Here is a 17888-nt window from a genome sequence, read left to right on the forward strand (position 1 = left end):
AGTATTAGTAGTTCCAACAGTGTAGTGGTATGTGACATCTCATAATATCTGTAACACAGCAGTCTGGAAAAATGTTTTAAAATATTGACATGCCAGTAGCAATTATTTAATTTTGTTCAGTTTTATTTTTATCATAGCAAGTTTAAGGACTGAATTTTGCTTTGCGCTGCACCATATGCACACGCCTGTGTGAAGTTCGCTCATATGCCTCCACAGTTGAGGGTAAAAGTGATCTGTCACCTTGACAGCATTTGAAGGATCTGCAATGCTTTAGGACATTATGATACCAGGACAATTGGTAGTTTCATACCTCCTCGGCAATAAAGCCATTTTCAGTGCTTTCAGATAATAAAAGTTGGCTGTTCTCTTACTAACACTTAAAGAGGCAGAACATACTCTAACCTCCTGCTCCAGCTCATGCAAAGGCAACAACAGCCAGCAGCTTTTGAAGCATCAGTATTAGTAAAATAGAAAACAATGGTCTGCTTTAAGGAGCTTAGTGTTTCCTTTGAATCCAAGTAAGCATTCTGCATGCCTCACTGTCTCTGTGCTTAACTGCCTTGTTTTTTGGCAATAATAATATCATTTTATGTTAACGTGATGATATTCATGCTTGTAAATCTTCAAAACTGTCTAAGCGAGAAAAAGACAGAGAATCACTACTCATTGCAACCACCTCTGGGGAGAAATTCAGCATTTGTTCCACAGCAAAGAATAACCTTACCTGGAAGTTCAGGACAATTAAAGTATAAGCTAGCAATGCAAAATTCAGCATGCTACTTTAAAATGTGTATTGTGCTTTAGGATATACGGAGTAGGACAAAAAGAGACACGTATGCTCTCACCGCCTTCTCCATGCTTGCTAACCTAGCTTACTTCTGTATGTACAAATAATATGTGGGTAGCCCCTACCACAGTGAAGTTTCTTGAACTCCAGATTATGTGCACAAAGCCTGTTTTGTTACCCTGAGAGCAAAGTGTACAAATGTATATATATGTGTGTGTGTATACATATGTGTGTATATGTGTGCGTATAAATGTACATACATATCCCGACTAAAGCCAATGCGTCTCTAGGACTGTGTCACTGTGATTTTTTTTTTTCCTTGCTGTTTAAAGCCTTCGCCTGTATTATAACTGGCTTAAGTCCTGTCATAACACAAGTTTGATCTGGAGGTTTCAGCTTGTGCAGGGTGGGGTTTTTTTGTGTCACTTCTGACTTTTAAATGAGACGATATTAATTTTGAAGGAATTAGCCAGAAATTTCCTCCTACCGCAATGAAATGGCATGAGTTAGCCAGCCTAGCTGCTAAAGGTTTTCTAATGAAAACTAGGGTAATATGAAATTTCCCTGATAAAAAGGATCTCTAGATTTCATCTGCTGTATTAAATACCAGCCTAAGACGGACAATGGGAGTCACAAATGGTTAACTATATTATTATCTACTTTTACATTCCAGGGACACTCCTTTTACTCCTCTGTTACTGTCCAAACAAAGCCTGAGAATCTTGAGAGTTGGGACTGTTTTCTTCCTCGAGGCTGGCAAGCTCCTTCCAAGTCTCGATAGCTGTTTTCTATGTTATGTGTATTCTTTTACCCGGTTCCTTTTCGCATCCCGTGTCAGGGATTCAGATTTTGGTCTGCCCAGGTGTTTGTGTGGCTGCATTCCCCACAGGCCTAAGGCGGGGACGGGGGGAAGCACCGGGAGGTGTTGAGTGCTGCATGTTAAGCTCGTTCCTTTGTATGGCTTAGAAATCTCTGTTGTCCAGAATTGTACAGATAAGGCAGACCCATTTACTTCATTGTCAGGCAATGTAGCTGAATAGAAATGCAAATGTGACATAAGGGGACTGCACTGGGGAGGCGTTTGCTGTTACCTACTGTAACAGTGCTCCTGGCTGTTGGAAAATTCTTGCAGAGTCCGAAGGGGGTTGGGGGGAATAATTTCATTTATTTATTTATTTATTTATTATTTATTTACTTACTTACTTATTAATAATTAGCTACAGGTTATAAGGAAAATACTCCAAAAGAAAAGGTATCTCTCGTGCAGATGCTTTTTATTTCTATGCAGTGGAACGGCTTGGTTTTAAACTCCCTTATCAAGAGCTGCATGCACTGCCCAGACTAAATTGGGAGCATCTCCACACTGTTTGACAAATAGATTTTTTGTAAACTGATTTAGCCTTTTCATTGTTTGCATTTCATTATATAGCAGACTTCATGTCACAAAATCGGTATTCATCCAAAATAGAGAATTTAGAGATAGGACTGTAGCCAGATAAAAAATATTGCACAGCTCAGGTCTATTAACCATAGAATAATAGCAAGTCAGTGATCCAAGGGGTAGTTCTTCTGCAGGGAAGGGCTAACATAACTGAGGTCAGGAGTCAGACCTCAGGACTTCAAATGTGGCTGTCACCAGATTTACAAGTAAATCTACTGGGAAAACAGGGAAAATAAAGGGACCTTGCAGGATAAGGAAAGAAAAAAGCAGCCCAGCTCTTTCATCTTAAATCTCAGGCTTCTCAGTGGGTGAAGAATAAAAGTCTGATTTGCTTAAGTGCCTCACTTTATTCATAATGTCTGAGTTGCATCTTCCAAAGCATGATCCAAGGATCTAACTCAATCAGGTTTAGAGAATTTATTTAGAAAAATAACATTAAAAGAGAACTGATTCTTGTTTTTCTGCCAAATTTGTCACTGAATAAAGATTGTTAGCGTTCTGAAAATGTGTACCAAATGCAAACAGTGCTAAAGAATACAGATACGGCCTTTAATAAGACTTGGCACAGTTTATGTTAATGCCCCAAATAATCTGAGGTTGGAATAAACAGGTCAGTAAGAAGACTGAGCTGCAACTTTTCCTTTGGTATTTTATTTCTAAAAGCCTTTCCAATTTTTTAACCTATTGTTTCCCTGACAATATTAGAGAAATTCTTGCCTGTCTCTTAACAGTCACATTGTAATGGTTATGTGCAGGAATTGCTTTAGATTTTCTTATTATAATAGCTCCCTGCTAATATCCTCATGCTTATAAACTTCAGCTGTTTCGAACATAGTCCTCCCTGGGTTCAAACACCACAGCAAGGGTGTTCCCTAGGAAATCCCTATTTCATTGACTAGTATTGCTTGAACTCATGCTCAGATAAGTGCTAACTGTGTTCTTCTGGGTTATCTGGTCAGTAAAGATACTGTATTATGGTGCTAGTATTAGATCTGTTTTCTAGATGCACAAAAATGGATGTGCTTTCAGGAAGTAGGTAATCAGGAATCTGTTCTACAGTGCTTTACGGAGGGGGGAGTGCTACCCAAGTAAATGTGCATTTGTCTGAGAAAGGAATGTAAAATCTGGCTGGGAGGTGAGAGGAACTAAGACACTTAACACAGAATGAAAGATGAAGCCGTTCACTTCTGCAGACATTTTGGTTCAGCTTTTTTACTACTGATTTTTGGTGAGTAAATATACATGGATAACCAAGAGCCTATAATATAATGCATTTACGTGTGTGTTTGTGTAGGTTTACGCACACATGCACACATCTGCAGTAATTGAAAGAAATTGTTTGCGATACAAGTGTCAGTAGTGCAGTAAGTCTAAAGCTGTACTTTCTGGATCAGTTCACACCTTGGGTGAGGGTTAAAGCAGGAAAATATTGACCGGATCTGCTTAAAAGTCATACTGCTATTTTATTGCTTTATTCAGCACAGTTAAATAATTACAATTCTCACTTTTCCTGTTTAGTCTGTGAAAGACAGAAATTTCCATCATAGGAAAGTTAAGCTCAGTTTCTGGAAACATAAGATCTGAAATGGAGGGAGAACCGGTGAGAGAAAAACCAAAAACTAACATGAAAACTTAAGATTTGCATCTTTCTTAAAAGGGAAATTAGAATATAAATCAAAATTTGCAAGTACATGGACTAAGCTGAAAGAGTGCACAGATAACATTTACACCCTAACCATTATATACAGAGCTAATCCATTGATGTGAGACTGAATAATTGCATAGGGCCAACTGTCTGGTCAATAGGAATGAAGCTACTATAGGACTGAAACATAGTGATAATAGAAGGCTTCAGCTGCAGAAGGATGTCACTATGATTATCTTGTCTCATTTAATCATATTTACTAATACCAGAAAAAAGCATTCATTGTAATAATGTAACAGGCATTTTGGTTAATGTTTGATTCTTATGTATTGTATTAAAGATGTTAGTATGATCCCATTAAATGTTAGTGTACCAAGTTTACTGGATAGGAGGATTGTTGCACTTGTGTTGGATATACTGACATACTTTTAATCACCAAGTGGGAAATGAATGTAGGAGTGATGAATAGCATTTCAGTACACCCTGAGGCTTAAAGGCTTCCTTTAGGAGCATCAGATCTTTGACTTTCAGGTGGATAGAGCTGCAGGACCTCGGAAAAGAGCAATTGGTGTGAATTCCCCATTTCTTTGGAACAGTACAGTTACCCATCTGGGAGCTGTATATCCATGAAAACCTTTATATTAAGTCTCTTTATATTAATGATTGGGGGGAAGAGTACAAGATGTGCTTAATGTCTTCCTGTGCTTGTGTATGAAAGAAATCATTTGGCCTGGAGTCTAAATATGCCTCTTTACAAAGTTTACAATATTGAGGGCTCAGTCAGCTGATGTATGCATTTAAAAGAAGGAATGTATGCAGAAAGAAAACTAAGAGTTCCCTTACTTACAGGGACAGATTTCAGTGACTTTCATTATGGAAGTCTCTTCTCTACCTGCTTTAGATCTGGGGTGTCTAGGGGTGAGTTAAGGGTAGCTAGTACTTTAAGGGGAAGCAGGCTTTGTCTGCTCTTGACCACGTGCACTTAGCCTTTGTTACCAGTTTCTTCTGACTGTTTTAGAGCGGTTGATTTGCCATGACGAAAGCTCTGATTCACCAGGAGTCAGGTTATCCTGAGCTCAGGACATTTCACTACTCTGGTTTGTCTCGAGTATGTATTCTGTGGCAAGTTCTTGCTTCCCAGATCAGTGAAATGATGGAAGATAGAGACTCTCACCTCAGTTTTGGAGAGAACAGTTGCATACTTCTATATTATATTGACTTATTCCTTAATAGTTACAGATAACAAAAGTAGTGCACCCATGCAGAAAGCCCCTGCTTGGCAAGCAGGTCGGGTGTTGGGTTTTCAGTACTTAAAATAGATGCTTTCCTGCTTGTCAGTATTTCTTGTTTAGAAACTGAATTGGAAATTGTGTTTAATTTAGGGTTTCTAGCAGCTTTAAAAATCACAACCCCTTTAATCTGTTGTTTTAAAAAGCACGCATTACATGTCAGACATGTATGGATAACCCTGGTGTAAGTGATGGTTTCAGTCATCTAGTGTATGGATAGAAGATACTTGAGGCTAGGTTACCTGGCAGTTCAATGTGATCTTGCTGTTTGTTAATCAGAGAACACGAGAAGAACAAAGACGGGAGAACAAAAATGTTGAAACAAGAGTTGTATAGCTAGAAGATGTACAGTGGGACAAGTAATGCAGTGGTGGGAGTGGATAAAGCAGTCATGGAAACAATGAGCCATAAGAGGGCAAAATCTGTTTCACTTTGTTTCCTGTGACTTGAGTTTGTTGGTAAAGGGTATATCATTTTGTATTCAGTCTGAGAGCATGTTCTGTAAATCTCTTCAGTTACCCGTTCCCTGGGTGTCGCAATAGATTAAGTCGCTGTGTGATGATATGACATCGCCATCACTCGTCTTCCTGGGATATTGCTGGAGGCAACAACAAACCTGTGTCTTTGGCACATGTGAAGGAATTTAGTGCTTGAGGGGTTAAATTACACAGGCTCCCCTGTGGATCAGCTTATGCTTGGACAGTAATAATAGCAATAACATTAATAATAAAAATGCCAGAGTGGAGGGGAAGCAGGGGGAGAAAAAGGAGGAAGAGTGATGGAAGATGGGCTGGGACAGTCAGGGTGGGAAAAAGGCAGGCTAGAGGGAATCTGTTCCATACAGGAGGTGTACCAGCTCCATGTCAGATGTTGTAGGAGCCTCTGTGACATGGACATGCACAAATACACTTACAAAAGCTTTGAGGATGGTTGGTGGCTCTGTGTGTGTGCATGCACACGCTCTCACTTCAAGCCATGATATCCTAGGGCAGTGTAACAAGCAATTTATGTCAGCCCACAGGAAAGATTATTGGTGTTTTCACTGGGGGAATATTTACACTCAGTCTTCTTTTTTTAGGGCTTGGAGCTTGAAGTCAGGTAGAAGGGCTTGGTGAGACCCACTGAGGGACATGTCTCATCCCTCAATTAGGGTGGAGCTAAACCCCTAATCTTGCTTAGGAATAGCTGCTGATGCGAAGTTTTGTTCTTTCCCCTCTGGTGTAGTGAGGTACTGGATTTGTACAGGCGACAGAATGGGATGTCAACTGGAATGTTTTAGTTCTAACAGAGAGTACAAGTGCTTTTGAGGAAGGTATTTTTAGACAGATGAGGTCTCAAAAAAATCCCCAAAAGGTAAAGTAAGCACAGAAAAATGTGGATTTATTTAATTCCTAGATGGAAAAGCCATCACAGCAAGGGACAGCAATTCACTGTGTTGAGAGTAAAAAAAATAGAAATCTGAATTTGTTCTTTTGGATTTGTTGTTTATCATAATAATCCTTCCAGTGAACAGGGCTAATTTACTCTTTCTATATCCTTCCAGTGAACAGGGCTAATTTACTCTTTCTATAGGAATATTTTAAGTGTGATTATCATAATATCACAGCTGTTGAAAAGGTCCAAAATAGGACATTGACCTTGAAAGTGTTTCTGTGCTTAATATGTGATGCTTAACATTCAAGAAACAATATAACAGCAACTCATTTATTAATGTACGATCTCAAAATGTTAACACTTGCTCTGTAAAGCCATGCCACAAGGACTGCAAAAAGCTTGCAGTATCCCATGAAGTACATGCGGTATTTTATCAGTGTAAATATGTGTAAGATTTTCAAGATTTCTGCTGGGAATACTCCATAACTAAAGTAAGTTTTCCCTTTGGTACTGCACTAGTTTATGATTTAATTTTTACTGACATTCCACCAGTCATATTATTAGCTTCACAAAATGAAAGTGAAATAATCCTGTATTAATTAAACAGAGCAACTGAATTCCCTCAGTCATCTTATCCTTGGCTGTCTGAGACAGTAATGCATTTCAGCTTCTCTGAAGAAACTTACACTAAAAAGGAGCTTGGGGTAACAGTGAGATATCCATAGTGAAGTGTGTGCCTGAATTATCTTTAGGGAATAGACCCTTTTTGGTGGGTGACAGGCAATGTGTGTGTGGCTCTCTGTATTATCCCCCCTCCCCCTTCCTTTTTGTCAGAAGCTTTGGAAAAGGTGTTTCATCAAGAGAATAATTTTCATTTCTAGCAATGTGAACAGTTTCTATTCTGTAGAAGGCAGTCATTTAAATACCCATGCCCTTGAAAATAAAATGAGGAGAAAATACGGAGTATTTATTTGAGAGAGGAGATGAATTGAATGTAGTTCAGCAACACGGTAAGGCAATTGCTGTTATTTCATGGAGATGTTTTTAATATACTGGAACAGAGCGTAGTGGCAAAAGCCAAAAGCCCTGCTCTGTGTATTTGTGAATGCACTGTGGAAAAGTTCCAAGGAGCATTCAGAGATTGTGTTATGAGATTTCTTTTTTTCCCTAAGATCAAAACAAGGAGTAATTAATGCTAAATACAGATTGAAGTAGCAGATGGCTTTAAAGTAATAACCTGCTGCAGTTTATTCAACTACGTACAAACAGGTGAGCAGAATTTGGGACTTTGGTAGCATTTGTTTATTTAACTCATTAGCAGTATCCAGGGATGCACCAAGTGCCTTTCAGTGGGAAGAACAAAACACGAAAGACCAGTAGACAGTGACAATGTTATTCTAATGTTGATCTCACTTGTACATAGTCGGATCGCATCTGAGTTGTGTTTAATTAGCGACTGTGAATAAAGGGCAAGTCACGCATTTGATACTTCGGTACTTCTTTCCAACTTTAAACAATATGGTATTTTCTAGCTAGACTTTGAATAAGGTGGGATGGTGTATGGCAAATTTCTAGCTAAAGTAACAGGATATTTGTTTTTAAACAAATGCTCAGCACCTATCAGACTCTTTCGGTGGCTCGACTGTGTTGCTCCTTTTGATAAGTACACATTTAACACAATGTACTAAAGCACCACTGAATCTTACTTCTTTAGTTGCCTTGAGGTAGTTGTGTTTTAAGACTGGCCATTTGGATGCCTTGGAATGTCTACAGTATTTAAATGTGAAGATGCTTAAAGATGTACTGTTTGGCACACAAGGGAAATTATATGCACAGAGAAACATGGAAATGTAGGTGCAGCTCAGTAATGCCCCTTGACTGGTACGGGTGCGCATGCTGGCTTTTTCCTTCCCCTCTCTGATTCCATTACCACTGTTTTGCATAGACTCCTTGTGGTAAGATTTTGCGCTCTACGATTTGACAAGTTAATGCAGGTGTCTATGTGTATGTCCTTAGTCTACATCCCTTGGTAAAATTCAGTAAATGGATACCTGTTTTGCTTTTTGTTTCCTTTTTCCTACTACTGTTTTCATGTAGCTATAAAGAAAAAGCTTGAGAAAAATGAAGCTACACTTAGCACCAGTTTATTTCTTGATGTAATCTCTTTCTCACCCTTTTTTCCTCCTCCCCAACACCCCCCCCCCCCCCTTCCCAAATTGATCAGTAACTGTGAAACCCAACTGCAAGAATGTAGTTGGAATTCCAGGCCCCAGTCTGGTGGAGATGACACTTTCAGTCCTGGGGGAAGAAGCCAACTGCTTTGTTTATCAGCATGCAAAGTGCAGCACTGTATTTCTGGTTCTCCAAAGAAGCAGCACTGGTAGGGAAGAGAGCTGCTTGCTTGGATGAAAGATGGTTGATAGGAAGGTAGTTATGGTTCATAGTGGGAGGCAAAAAATGTGTTATTTGGGGGTGTATAGGGAAGGTGGGGGGGAGAAGGCAACAAGGTAGGGGAAAACTAATTTGGACATGAAAAGGAGGGCTTACTGAAAGACAGACCATGACAAGAAGGAAAGAGACCATCATATTTCAGCCCCTGAATATATATATAATCTTAGGAGAGAAATGAAAGAAAGTAGAAACCAACCTAATCTGTGTTTGGTAAGTTAAAAAACGGATTAGATGTCATATTCTAAGGAGGGTATATTCAGGGAACTTAATAAAGGAAAGAGACCTGAGCAAATTACTAATGTATAGGGGATTCATTATGAGTAATTTTAAAATAAGAAAACACACATTAAAGGATTTGAAGGCATTTTAGCATAAAAATATTGTAAAATAGCGATTTTGGGTATAAATATATAAACAGACACCCGGAGACACACTCAGTGCAAACAATGTATTTGTATTTTCATATTTTGCCAATGTGCACATGTAAATCAGTTTGCAGGAACTGTTATTTTGGGTTTATATAGTAATACAGATACCTTTACATAAAGACATCCAAGTTCTGATTTGATTCCCAGATCCTTATTTATCAAACTGTTACTTTAAAAGGGACATTATAATACAATAGCACTATTAAATGCCTCTCATTTAAAAATTTGATAAAAACTGGTTTTTTTTGTCTCTGTTTCTACAGAGTACTTGGATTTTACTCTACATTTCAGAGCTTTTTAAATCGCTGCTTATGAGTCAATTTACATCTTAATTACAGAGCTCACATTTAACAATACAGACAGCATACTACTACTAGTAATGAAGCTTTTACTACCTTCTTTTGTACAGTAGTCCGAGCTGTAGTTTTGCTGTGTGACTTCAATTCCTAAACTTACATGTATTTATTTGTAGGAATGCATTCTTTTGGAGGAAGCAGGCCTGGTCTTCACATAAGATTAAATACATAACACTGGAATCTCTCCTGTATAAACATGCAGAAATACATCTATTGAACTTAACCATTTTGTAACTGGGTTTTGTTGCTGTATTTATTTGGCAAAGTGCTGTGGAACAGATTTGGAGAACACATTTGCATTCCCATTTATGAATGGTATTAATGCATTCTACGGGTTTGCACAGATTTTTTTTTTTTGAGCTAAAAGACTGCCGTTTGCATCCTGTTAGTGTTCCAGTCACAAAAGATTTTGTTAAGAGTTGAACTGAATTTTAGAAAAATATAGTCTTTTCAGTGGTGGGGTTTTCTTTATATTCTTTTTTTATCTTACCAGAAATAGCCTGTATCTGTATTCACTGGCAGGGGCAGAAACACTTTGAACCTGGAAAATAAGCAGGGTGTCTTAGTCATAATATTAAGTAAAAACAGTAGCTTTTCAGAGAAAAGAATGTACCCCAGTTCATGACTGATCTCTTCAAAAAGGGGTGCGTGAACATGTTTCAGTGCAAATAGTGTCTCTAAATTTGAGTATGGTCATTTTCACGGAACGAGTTTAATCAGGGACTTTCATATGACAAAGATAAGCAGCTCTGAGCTGGCTGGAAGTGGTTTGCTGGAGCTGGGCTTGGTGATGTTTATGCATGCATAGATACAGGGCTACGTGTTTCATTTCTCTTTCGGTTTGGTAAAATTCCCTTTACAAAACCCCAAACACTATAGAGGTCTATGGACTTCCTGATTTACTAACACAGAGCTACTCCAGCACAGTCCCGTATCTTGTTAAAATGAGGCAGGTTCAGTCATTCCACTCTAATCCCTCCACAGTTACAGAAGAAACAGCAGTTCTGGAGCTTTTATTTCTCTTTGCTGTATCTAAATATATACATCTAAACACCTCAATATTCCCATGGGGCATACACCTTAAAAATACCCACGTTTCGAGATAGCTAACCTGTACATGAATATATATATATACCTGTATATGAATATATATACCTGTATATGGCCATATATACCTGTCTATGCTCCCAGTTGCACCCACGCTATTAAGGAATGGATGTGAGTGCTCATTTTGTTAGGAATGCCGGCTTTTTTAGTAAGTAAAAAAAAAAAAAAAAAAAAAAAGAAAAGCGTTAAATATTTAAAACTATTATATTTATATGTATTAAAACGTATTTACATATTCTAGATGTATTTGTATACATTACACAGCATAAAACGCCAGCCCACCCCTTCCTCCCCCCACAGCAACTCGCATGACAATGAAAAGTTGAGTTACCCGGAAACTTCGGCAGGCTGCGCTTGCTGTTTTTATTATGTTTTAAGTTCCCTGGCGCCGGGCCGTTCCAGAGAGGTCGGGAAGGCGCGGTCAGAAGAGCTGAGCAGAGACTTCTCCCTAACGGCACCACAGTGAAACGCCACCAGCACGGGCGACGGCGTCTCAAACTTCATCCTCTATCTCTGCGTTTGATCCTTCGACGGGTAAAGCTGGGGAGCACAGGAGCCCGCAGCAACGCGAACATACCCGCGAGCTCTGCCCCCAGCCACCACCGCTCCAAGCCGCTCCGCGCTCCCCCCCCTTCCCGTCCCCACCCCTATACCTGCCGCGCAGCCCGCGCACCGGGCCACCCTGGCTCCTGATTGGCCGCCTCGTCACCAATGGGACGCTGCCCCGGGCCGCGGGGACTGCATATGTAAAGAACTACTTCATATTCATGAGTGCCCGGCGCGGCTTTAAGCCCTTGATTAGGCGGGCGGGCGAGCTCTGGGTCCCGGCCGGCCGCCGCTGTCTCGCCCGGCCGCGCTTGTGCCAAGCGCTGCGCTCCGCCACGGAAACTTTGCTTTACGGCGCACGAAGCATGGTCGCCGGGCGCACATGGATTCGGTAGAACTTTGCCTGCCGGAGCCGCTCTCCCTGCACTACGAGGAAGAGTAGGTACCGCTCCCCGCTTTCCCTTACCTCTTACCCCGCACCGCCATAAAACAGGACAGGCGCATAGGCTGCAGGTAGAGAATGCTGAGCCGCCCGGCCCGGCCTGGGGCACTGCGCGGCGGCTGTATGCCGCGGGGGAGGGCGCGGAGCGGTGCTGCTGTGGCCAAGCGGTCGGCCCTAGGGCCGGCACCGGTGCCGAGCAGGCTTACAGGTGCGCCCGGTCCCCGGTTAGGAGGGAGGGAGCGGCACGGGCGCGGGGCGATGTGTGTTCGGTACTTCACAGGGCTTCCTCCGCTCTCTGCATTTCCTTGCAAAAGGGAGCAGGATACTTTTGAACGAGGCGCAGTACTTGGCTGGCACTTCCCAGCTACCTTACGGAGTGTTCCCGGTGGGAAGCGTGGCGCCCGAACAAACCCGGGCGGGCGAGCGGCCCCTGAACTTGATTTCAGCCCGCCGCAGGGATTAAATAGGAATATATCACGGGAGCTGTCACCGATTCATTTTTCTTGATGTCGAGCCACTTAACGTAGCCGTGCACCTTCGTATTACGCTGAGTGTGACAGTAACAGCGAAGAAAAAACCCCAAGCTAATGGCCAGCATCGCCCTAGACGCAGTCTGGAAAGGCTGTATTGAGAGGTGACAGTGTATTATAGGTAGATGCCCACTAGCTGTCCTTACTGTCTGCGTATTGCACTGCTATTTGTAATTAAGCCAGACATGTAAAGTGAATTGCGGTGGTCATATATTGGTGGAATAATACAGGAAGTAACAAATAGCCTGCCTGGCAGGAATGCAATTTAGGAAAAGGGGAGGCAGGGAAACCCACTGTTATGTTCCGGGATAAATAAAAAGAAATAAAAAGGGGTAGGATGGCCCTCTCAGTTGTGGTTTATAGGTCAGTGCACTGTGAGGTTGCTATATAATGTAAGATAACCTTTGTAAATGTAAGAGTGCAGTTCCCACAGCTTTTACTAAGTGACACATTTTTGATAAAATACATAAAAAAGATAAGTTGCCTTTTTTGTGTGTATGTGCATGCTGTCAACCCCCCCACCTCCTCAAAGGAGCTTTCTTGAATTTACCTTCTTACAGCTAATTTGAATGATTAGTTTAGATAAGCCTCTTAGAGTAGATGCATTTAAATGAAATCGGGGCACATGTCTTTTTGGCTCTGGTGCAAGATTCAAACTAATTTTTTCCTTCCTCTTTGGCTGAATTAAAAGTCATCCTAAAACACTTCCAGTATTTTGCCTGAGTGTAGGGCATGTATGTGGGGCATGTATGAATGAGTGGACACAGAGAAATAACTAAAGCTAAAAAATGTGTCTGCTTCTATGTTTCAATTAATAAACCTCAGAGTTTTACATGTTATTAATGTTCATAGTAATTGCTATATATTGTAACATGCATATGCACATATGAGAATATAAAATAAATACAGTAGTTCCTGCAGTTCTTACGTTATGGATGAGGGCAGATAGGATTCAAGCTAAAAATTGCCCAAACATTTTGGGAGTGCATAGACATCTGCCTGACTGTCACTAGTATGCTTTGATTTTAAGGCAGAGCATGTTAAAGAATGCAGTAACTTAAAAGCCAGCTGCAGCCTTGGCTTTTTGCTTTTTCGGCAATAACAGTAACACTAATAATTACTAATAGTTAATAAGCTAACAGATGCAATAAATATATCTGCTCATTTTGACGTATGTGTCAGTTTAATCGTTCTAAATGAATCAGTGCGTTCATAACGTGAAATCTCCTTCAACCTCTGATTAAAATGTAACGTTGACTGTAGGATTATAGAGTGGACTTAATTTTACTGACTGTTTTAACAGTTGTCACAGCTGTTGGAAAAGAAAAGGCAATTGAAACACTGCAAAAAAAAAAGAAGGGGGGGTGAGAACAGGGCTAGTTTAGTGAATTTAAACATGATCTCTGAATGCCAAACATGGAAAACAGAGATTTGTACTCCAGAAGTCTCCGTGCACTATGGGCATTTGCCCTTTGTGGCTCACTGTGTTTCATTAATTTGAGCCCTCATCAGTTCCCTTACTTTTGCCATTTGCAAACGTGCAGCAGTGTCTAAACGTGAAACCAATTCAGCTGTTACAGTGCCCATGGATCTCCCTCTTACAGTGCAGCTGATAAAACAGAGAGATTACAAGAAATAAGGATTGTGTGGGGTGGCTGTAACATATAAAAAGTGGATGTAGGTGTCACGTCATGTGAGTACTTCAGTGCAGTGATGGTCGGTATATGTATTTTCTCTTTTTCTATCCATTCTGTCCATGTTGCAGCGTGGGAATGGTCTGTTGGGTTACCCTGTCCTGGTTATGTTTGTGTATGGATGAATATGAGTATGTGTGTATACTCAGCATGTAAAGGTATATATATTTATGTGTGTGTGTGTCTGTGTACAAGGCAATTATATACTAAACATAGGAGTTTATGTCGGTTTCATGCTTTGACATAGCTTCTAATTCCTGAAGAATTTTCTTTAGAAGTCCCTTTCATTTGTAAAGGGTGGACTGAAGAACGCTTCTTTGTGAAGTGGGAAGCAACACTTGATTTCACTCCACGGTTTCTTCAGGCTGTGGAGATCTTTAACCTCGTGCATTTGCCTTAAGAGATAGCTATTTACAGTTGTTATTAAGAAGTAAAGCCCAAAGTTAATATTAAGTCAGAAGTCTCCAGGCCTCTATACGCAACCCAGGTGTGTAATGCGTGTGCAGCTCTGTGTTGTGAAGCCAGCCCCCAAATGTGGGTGATTGAACAGGCTCTGCCCGTGCTCTCCCATGGGCTGCAGGCAGGCCTGGGTCCACTCTTCCCTCCTCTGTTTCCAGAGAAGCTTTTTTTGGGCTTTGGGAGACTGCTGGCAAGTTTTAAACCCTTCAGGAAGTGTAAGAGTTTTGTGCTGTAATGCCCTTCTGACAGCTTTTCATTTACTGGGGCTTGCCCCTCTTTTAGTGATAGGTGCTCATTTTAATGTGTTTATGGTTGTGCTCTTTTATTTACCGAGCCTGGTGTGTTGCAGCGGTAATTAACCCGTGTTACTAGCAAAGCCCTTGTGGATATCCATTAATTCTCTTGAATGGCTGATCAGTTTTTCTCTATACTTTTTTTTTCCTACCGTTTTTCCTGAGACAAACTGTCCTTTTCATTAACAGTCCTTAGGCTTTGAATTTATTTTTCAACTGAGGTAGGTAGAAGGGTGCCATCCCCATAGTTCCGTAATAAAGAATAACTATTGACTTAACAAACTCTTTCCAAAGATGCTAATGGGAAGCAAAACAACTGGGAAGAATCTGCAGGGAACAATTTATTTAATTATTATTTTTCAAAACACATGCTTAGTGATAAGAAAAGAGATAAGGGTTTCCTTAGTCTTTTTTTTAATTATTATTATTAGTTTTTTGTGAGGCTGCATTAGCTGTTGTGAAGATTTCTGTGTTTATATTTTTAATCAGATTTTAACTTAGTTAATTGCACTTTGGGCATTTAAAAGAAATCTTGAGCCTGCAGAAAAATACTTGTGCTTGCACTGCTGTGAAAAGATAAGGGCTGCCTCATTAGCCGTCCCTACTTTTGCAATTAATTTCAAATACATGGAGCTATTCATCAAATACAGAAGGTAACTTGTCTGCGATAATATTTAACAATACTTGAAGCCTACTTCGCGTAGAGGAGCTGGAAGGTATGATATATCTATTCTCACAGATGTGCCAGCCCATATACTGTGCTGCTGTTTATGGCATGGAGCGGAATTATGATAGAAAAATAATGGTATTAGAGTATGAATTATTTATAAGTGACATGATTATTCATTTTACGGAATGTTTTTAAAGGACTGACCCTTGACCTGCAGAGAGGTTGCTTGCACCCCTGTGGAAGTGTAAGTAGCAATGAAAAAAACCCACTTATCTGAACCTTTCTAGGAGGTATCTCAAATGATTATTTTTTGCTGAAGATAAGTGAAATGTACAGGATAAGTAAGGGGGAAAAAAAAAAAAACATGAGGAACTCCTGTTTCTATTGAAGCTTAAAGTAGCCTCTGCCAGTAAGATAAGATTTGCTATGAATTCTTCATCACAGCAAATTCATGGAGGGAAGAAACAACAAAATGTTGATCCGTTACAAGTGCATATGAGCCTAACGCTATCCAGGATCTCTAGAGGAAATCTGTGATTATGCTGGGCCAGTTTGTTCAGTTTTTCTCTCTTTTACATCTGCTGGCCTTGTATTAAATTGTCATTGTCCTAAAGCACGTGAGAGAGAAATGAATTGCATTTCTTGACATGCTGTGACAGTGAAATATTTAGCCTCTCGGTCTCCAGTCATACTCATATGTATGTTTGGTAGTGCGGGGATGACACCAGCAGTTGCTGCAGCTTGACATTCCACTTATTACATTTCTTTTACATTTTGTATATCCTCTTTTACTTTAGGCTCCAGTTAGGTAATCATATGTTCGTAGTCACATCAGTAGAAGCATGTGTAAGTGCGGTTTTGTTTTATATTTTTGTAGGTTATGTGGAAATGCTCTGTCTATGCACAGCGAGTTTTGAGTTTGAATGCATAGATACCGTGTGTGTGCGTTCCAGGTATATAGTGTATTCTTTATGCAGTTTGTGCAATGTACATCTCTTACTGTATGTACGCACACAGAGATGTATACAGTAAGTATGTGCAGAACTATGTAACTTCCCTCTGTGCAGTTGCTTGTTAAAAACCCACTGCTTTTATGTGCTTATTTTTTCTTATCCATGCAAAGTGAGCTGGCCAGCAATGTAAAGTATTTGCACCTGATTTTATATCAGATTCTCCACGTAATCTAGCGCTTTCTGTATTTGTACTCACAGTTTTGATTTTAAAGGATGCTGTTTGTTTGTGGTTGTTTTAATATATGAATTTCCTCTTCCAAGTCATTTACATGACTAATATTTGTGCACATTCCTGTAAGTTTTTGTTGTCAGTCACAGCTTTGTATTTTCAGATACATGTGTCCTTGGAAACATGCTTACGTTTACACCTAAAGAATATAATTATTTTTTTGGGGGGAGGGGGAGCCTCCTACATACGGTCACTAATATAAATCATGATGTCCTCAGACAGTACCATAAAACACATATTACATTTCAATGGTCCTCAGTCCTCCCCCAAAATCCTACAGTGTTGGTTTTGTGGTTGTTTTTTTGCTACTGTTTGCTTGTTCAGAAGTAAAAATGAGACTGTATTATGTACTACTATTTCAGATAGTATTAATTACTTTTAGAGGATTTTGGTTTTGCATTTTCTGTAGCACTTTGGAGAGTAACTTCGATAGATACGGTAGAACATTGCCTTTTGACGTGTATGTCTAGTGAAACGATTTATGTATTTGCTATGTTAGTGTTACAGAAGCTTTAAATCTCTTGGGTTTGTTTACATAATGCTTGTAATGTTTTTCAACTAATTTGTGTTTCCTTCAAACAAAGAAGGGCTTTTCTCTTTGCTATTCCTCAATATAGCAGGCTTGCATTAAAGGGAATCTTGTCTCATTTCCAATTATTTTCCTCTTCTAAGAAGCATAGCTTTTCAATCGGGGCATCATTTCTCACTTTTTAAAAACTGAAATAAAATGTTGTTTGTTGTTTTTTTTTTTTTTTTTTTTTTTTAATTCAGCTTCCTAGACTTGCTAGGAAAAGTCTATTGCAAGTCAGAGTGATACAGGGATTTTCACGGAGTGCAAGACAAGTCTATGCTGGTTTTCTTTACTACTGAACATCTAATTCTTACTGTGGGTCACCGTTCTGAATTTGTATGAAATCTAGGTGGAATTTTCTGATTTAGATCAGAATTTACAAGGCAAAAAAAAATATTATAAATATATTTTTTTATTTTTCATGTAACTAACAAAGAACGTTAAGCATGGAATTGGAGAACGATCTCTATATACTGCAGAAAGTTAGTGTTAATATATTGGGGAGTATGAAATAGAGGTTCCTTGGTCAAATTAAGCCATTTATAATATCCTTGTACAGACTT

The 17888-nt window shown here is 39.8% G+C and overlaps 1 protein-coding gene and 1 long non-coding RNA gene across 23 annotated transcripts in view; one reads left to right on the forward strand and one right to left on the reverse strand.

Moving 5' to 3' along the window:
* The window catches only part of ESRRG (estrogen related receptor gamma), a 464785-nt gene that overhangs the window by 290590 nt on the left and 156307 nt on the right, over window positions 1-17888 (forward strand). Inside the window, exon 1 of one of the 22 annotated variants that reach the window (XM_065679874.1) lies at window positions 10511-11862. The exons of the other annotated variants lie outside the window; for them this stretch is intronic. Coding sequence (XP_065535946.1) covers window positions 11807-11862 — 56 coding nt within the window. The 5' untranslated portion in view covers window positions 10511-11806. Of the gene's footprint in view, window positions 1-10510; window positions 11863-17888 lie in introns of those variants that run through there. 22 annotated transcript variants of the gene reach the window in all.
* LOC136014828 (uncharacterized) lies at window positions 9395-11498 on the reverse strand. The gene is made up of 3 exons (XR_010612889.1): window positions 11210-11498; window positions 10262-10312; window positions 9395-9957 (listed from the first exon to the last, which is right to left on the reverse strand). It is a non-coding gene; the product is annotated as an uncharacterized LOC136014828 (long non-coding RNA).

The sequence above is a fragment of the Lathamus discolor genome, chromosome 5 (assembly GCF_037157495.1).
Source record: "Lathamus discolor isolate bLatDis1 chromosome 5, bLatDis1.hap1, whole genome shotgun sequence".
Classification (NCBI taxonomy): Eukaryota; Metazoa; Chordata; class Aves; order Psittaciformes; family Psittacidae; genus Lathamus; species Lathamus discolor.